The sequence below is a fragment of the Camelina sativa genome, chromosome 17 (assembly GCF_000633955.1).
Source record: "Camelina sativa cultivar DH55 chromosome 17, Cs, whole genome shotgun sequence".
NCBI classification, from domain to species: Eukaryota; Viridiplantae; Streptophyta; class Magnoliopsida; order Brassicales; family Brassicaceae; genus Camelina; species Camelina sativa.
In genome coordinates this window covers 2,878,661-2,882,025 of record NC_025701.1, presented here as the reverse complement: position 1 = coordinate 2,882,025, position 3,365 = coordinate 2,878,661, and the positions used below count along the sequence as shown (strand labels likewise).

The following is a 3,365-nucleotide window of genomic DNA, read 5'->3' as shown; positions in this document are numbered from 1 at the left end:
GGTCCTTCTGGGGCTGGTATACATATTATAATCTCTTTTTTCCATTAGACCCATTAGTTGTGTCTTGCCTGAATCTGAGTGTTGTGTTGAAGGTCGGAGACAAATCTAAGGCCGTGGGAAGAAGAGTTTGGGGATATAAAGCAAGGGTCTAGAAGACGTAGCTGGGAAAGCAAGCAACCTAGAGCTTACTGGAAAGGCAATCCCGATGTTGTATCACCTATTAGAGTAGAGCTCATGAAATGCAACCATTCAAGGTTATGGGGAGCACAGATTATGCGCCAGGTTCGCTTTTGCTTACAGACCTAATAGAATAGTTTAACCTGGATGGGATGGATGCTGATTGTGTTTTAAAATACAGGACTGGGCAGAAGAAGCAAAAGGTGGCTTTGAACAATCCAAGCTCTCCAACCAATGCAATCACCGGTATGTCTTAAGAGAAACCCCTCAAGTTATGCATTTATATATATGACTGGAGGATATGAGAAGGATCTAATATGATTGGAATTCATTGTATCATTATTATTAGGTACAAAATATATGCAGAGGGTTACGCTTGGTCCGTTTCCCTTAAGTATATCCTATCCTGTGGTTCCATGACACTCATAATCTCACCTGAGTATGAAGATTTCTTCAGCAGAGGCCTCCTTCCCAAGCAAAACTATTGGCCTGTCTCTCCCACTGATCTATGTCGGTCCATCAAATATGCTGTTGATTGGGGCAATGCCAACCCATCTGATGTAATATATTCCACATTTGTAGTCGAATCATCAATATATCAGATACCATTCATGTTCCTAAGGCGTTTCCTTTTTACAGGCTGAAAAAATAGGAAAAAGAGGACAAGAATATATGGAAAGCATTAGCATGAATCGGATTTATGACTACATGTTTCATCTCATCAGCGAGTACTCAAAGCTTCAGAAATTCAAACCAGAGAAGCCGGCTTCAGCTAATGAAGTCTGTGCAGGATCATTGCTTTGCTTTGCAGAACAAAAAGAGAGGGAACTACTCGAACGATCCAGAGTCGTAGCACCTTCTCTGGATCAACCATGTAAACTTCCAGATGCAGATAGGAATAGGCTTGAGAGGTTGATCCAACAGAAGAAGAAAACAATTGAGAATGTTAGATACATGGAGATGACTAGAACAGAGAGGGGTTCCAGATGAGTTGTCTTTTCTGGAACATAAATTTTGGGTGTATCCAGATGAGTTGTAGCAAGAGATGATAATTGATTACGACTGTCGACTTGATTTATAGAATAAAGAGACCGTAATCTTACTGTTACACGGTGTGATGTTTGAATCAGACACAATGATAAACAATCAGTCTCACTCAGATATTCAAAAGTAACAAACTAGAAGCATAAGATACAAATCCTAATCCTTTAGTATGGGGAGGAGAACAACGTGAAAACTGAAGAGTAGCTATTACACTCGCCCTGAAATCAGCATGCAGCCAGCCAATCACGTATTCTCAACATGGTAACAACGGATTTATTCCATATATTGACCAAAAAACCACGGAAATGAAAACTAACCCCAAAACACACAATCCTTGGGATTCAAGCATTTCCCTCATCAAACTCATCATCATCATAAGGCGCTTCATACTCGAAATCTTGGTCTCTGTTCTCCATGGTTTTCCCATACTGAAATGCCTTGGTACCCATTGTAGTGAAAGGCATCAGCCCAAACGCACGGGCTGTTTTGATCTCTCTAGCAATCTTCCTTTGTGCCTTTGCGCTAATACCAGTCTGTCAAAAGATAATAAATAAAAAAGAAGGTTTCATCATGTGAACTTAGCAAATCGTCCTTACGGTATAAACCAAGCTAGACTAAAGCAAAAAAAAAAAACATCCAATTTGACCTGCTTCCTCTTAATGATGATCCCAGCTTCGGTGATGAAGTTTGCCAGAAACTTAACATTCTGTCCAACAAAACACATTTTATAGATGAGCACAAAAAGAAATAAGAAGTAACTATCTTTTCATTTACACATACCAACAAAGCCTTAAAAATTCACAAAACACATATGCTACACTCACCCTGAAATCAGCATTCTTCAGAACTTCTGCAGTAGTTACCTCAGACTTGTTATTATTCTGTCTAGGACTTTGCAACTGCTTTTGCATCTGCCATAAAAGAAAAGAACATATACTTAGTGTAAGTCTCAAGATCAAAAAGCAAACAAGAAACGATTAAGGAAGCATCTAAACTCGTACTAAACCCACTCTAGAATAGAATACATTACACATGAACTATAACACTCTGAGACTCGATTGCCCATTTACAGTACAAATGCACATTTGAAATAAAGTATCAATTAGGCAAGAGTTGCAAAGAAACCATACCTTAGGGAAGTTATTAGCGCCTCTAAAGTTTAAATCAGGCCTAAACGAGTACTCCTTCAAGCCATCTCCTTCGTCCACATTGTATAACAGCGCAGCTTCTTTCAATTTCCCATCAACGCCATCAGATGAAGGATCGAAGCTCTCGTCGTCTCTGTTCATAGAACCACCACCAGAGGAGTATCTCGACCCGCCGCCTCCTGATCTATTGTAGCCACTGAAATCGCGCTTATCTCTCTCGGCCTTACCGAGATGCTGGAAGAAACCACTGCTCTTCTCATCGTTGCCAGTGTTATCGCCAAACATCGATTCGAAATTGTCTGACGAGTCAAAAGAAGATTGATTACGTCTTGGATCTGCTCTAAGTTCGATTCGATTCCGTGGTTATTTCTGATACAATCTGAGAAATGTGACGAAACTAAAAAAAAAATTGTAGAAAATGGTGCTTTACCTTCGTTAGCGTTGGTCGAGAGGCTTCGAGATACGGTGGGACGAAATGATCGAAGGAGAGTTACATCGTTAACGGAACGAATAGCGAAACGGGCGATTCTCATTTTCCCAGACTTAGGGTTTTCGGAAATTTTCCGATCTGAGGTTTTGGCTGAGAGACAGAGGAGGAGAGTCACTGAGACGAAGATGACGGACGAGCGAGTACAGTTGCAGTAAAACAAATAATGGGCTGATGTAAGGCCCATTTTTGCTTTTTGGGTAGAGGGATCCTTGAAAGAACAAATAATGGGCTTATGTAAGGCCCAGGATACGAAAAAAGCACAACAGAGGTGAGTTGCCACTTGTAACTTGCCCATGTTGCTCTCGGCAAAGTCGACAAAATTGCAATAAAGTTTGGTTTGCTTCATCGTTAGGCACATGTCGACCAAATTTTGGATTCGGGGCACCAAACAAACAACAAAAAAACCTCACTTTGATATTATTATTTTTCTCCTTTGAAAGTTATGACCTTTTTATTAGTTATTTAGTTCTGACATACAAATTATATACTCAAAAAAAAAAAAAAAA

At 39.9% G+C, this 3,365-nt stretch overlaps 2 protein-coding genes across 2 annotated transcripts in view; one reads left to right on the top strand and one right to left on the bottom strand.

Annotated features, from left to right (window-relative positions):
• Window positions 1-1,285, top strand: part of LOC104754887 (O-glucosyltransferase rumi homolog) — a 3,929-nt gene extending 2,644 nt beyond the window's left edge. Inside the window, exon 7 of the mRNA XM_010477172.2 lies at window positions 817-1,285. Within this exon, the coding sequence (XP_010475474.1) occupies window positions 817-1,167 (351 nt within the window). The 3' untranslated portion in view covers window positions 1,168-1,285. The remainder of the gene's footprint in view (window positions 1-816) is intronic.
• Window positions 1,230-3,058, bottom strand: LOC104754888. The gene is made up of 5 exons (XM_010477173.2): window positions 2,800-3,058; window positions 2,352-2,704; window positions 2,046-2,132; window positions 1,868-1,927; window positions 1,230-1,754 (listed from the first exon to the last, which is right to left on the bottom strand). Exons 1-5 carry the CDS (start codon window positions 3,041-3,043, stop codon window positions 1,563-1,565), a joined length of 936 nt encoding a protein of 311 aa, XP_010475475.1. The 5' UTR covers window positions 3,044-3,058; the 3' UTR covers window positions 1,230-1,562.

Bases quoted from the DNA above. Each gene is read 5' to 3' on its own strand.
- LOC104754888 (XM_010477173.2), bottom strand. From the start codon at position 3,043: ATGGGCCTTACATCAGCCCATTATTTGTTTTACTGCAACTGTACTCGC. The intron at 1,928-2,045 runs GTGAGTGTAGCA...TTTGTTGGACAG, and splicing joins TGAAGAATGCTGATTTCAGG to AATGTTAAGTTTCTGGCAAA. The intron at 1,755-1,867 runs GTCAAATTGGAT...ATCTTTTGACAG, and splicing joins TCATCATTAAGAGGAAGCAG to ACTGGTATTAGCGCAAAGGC.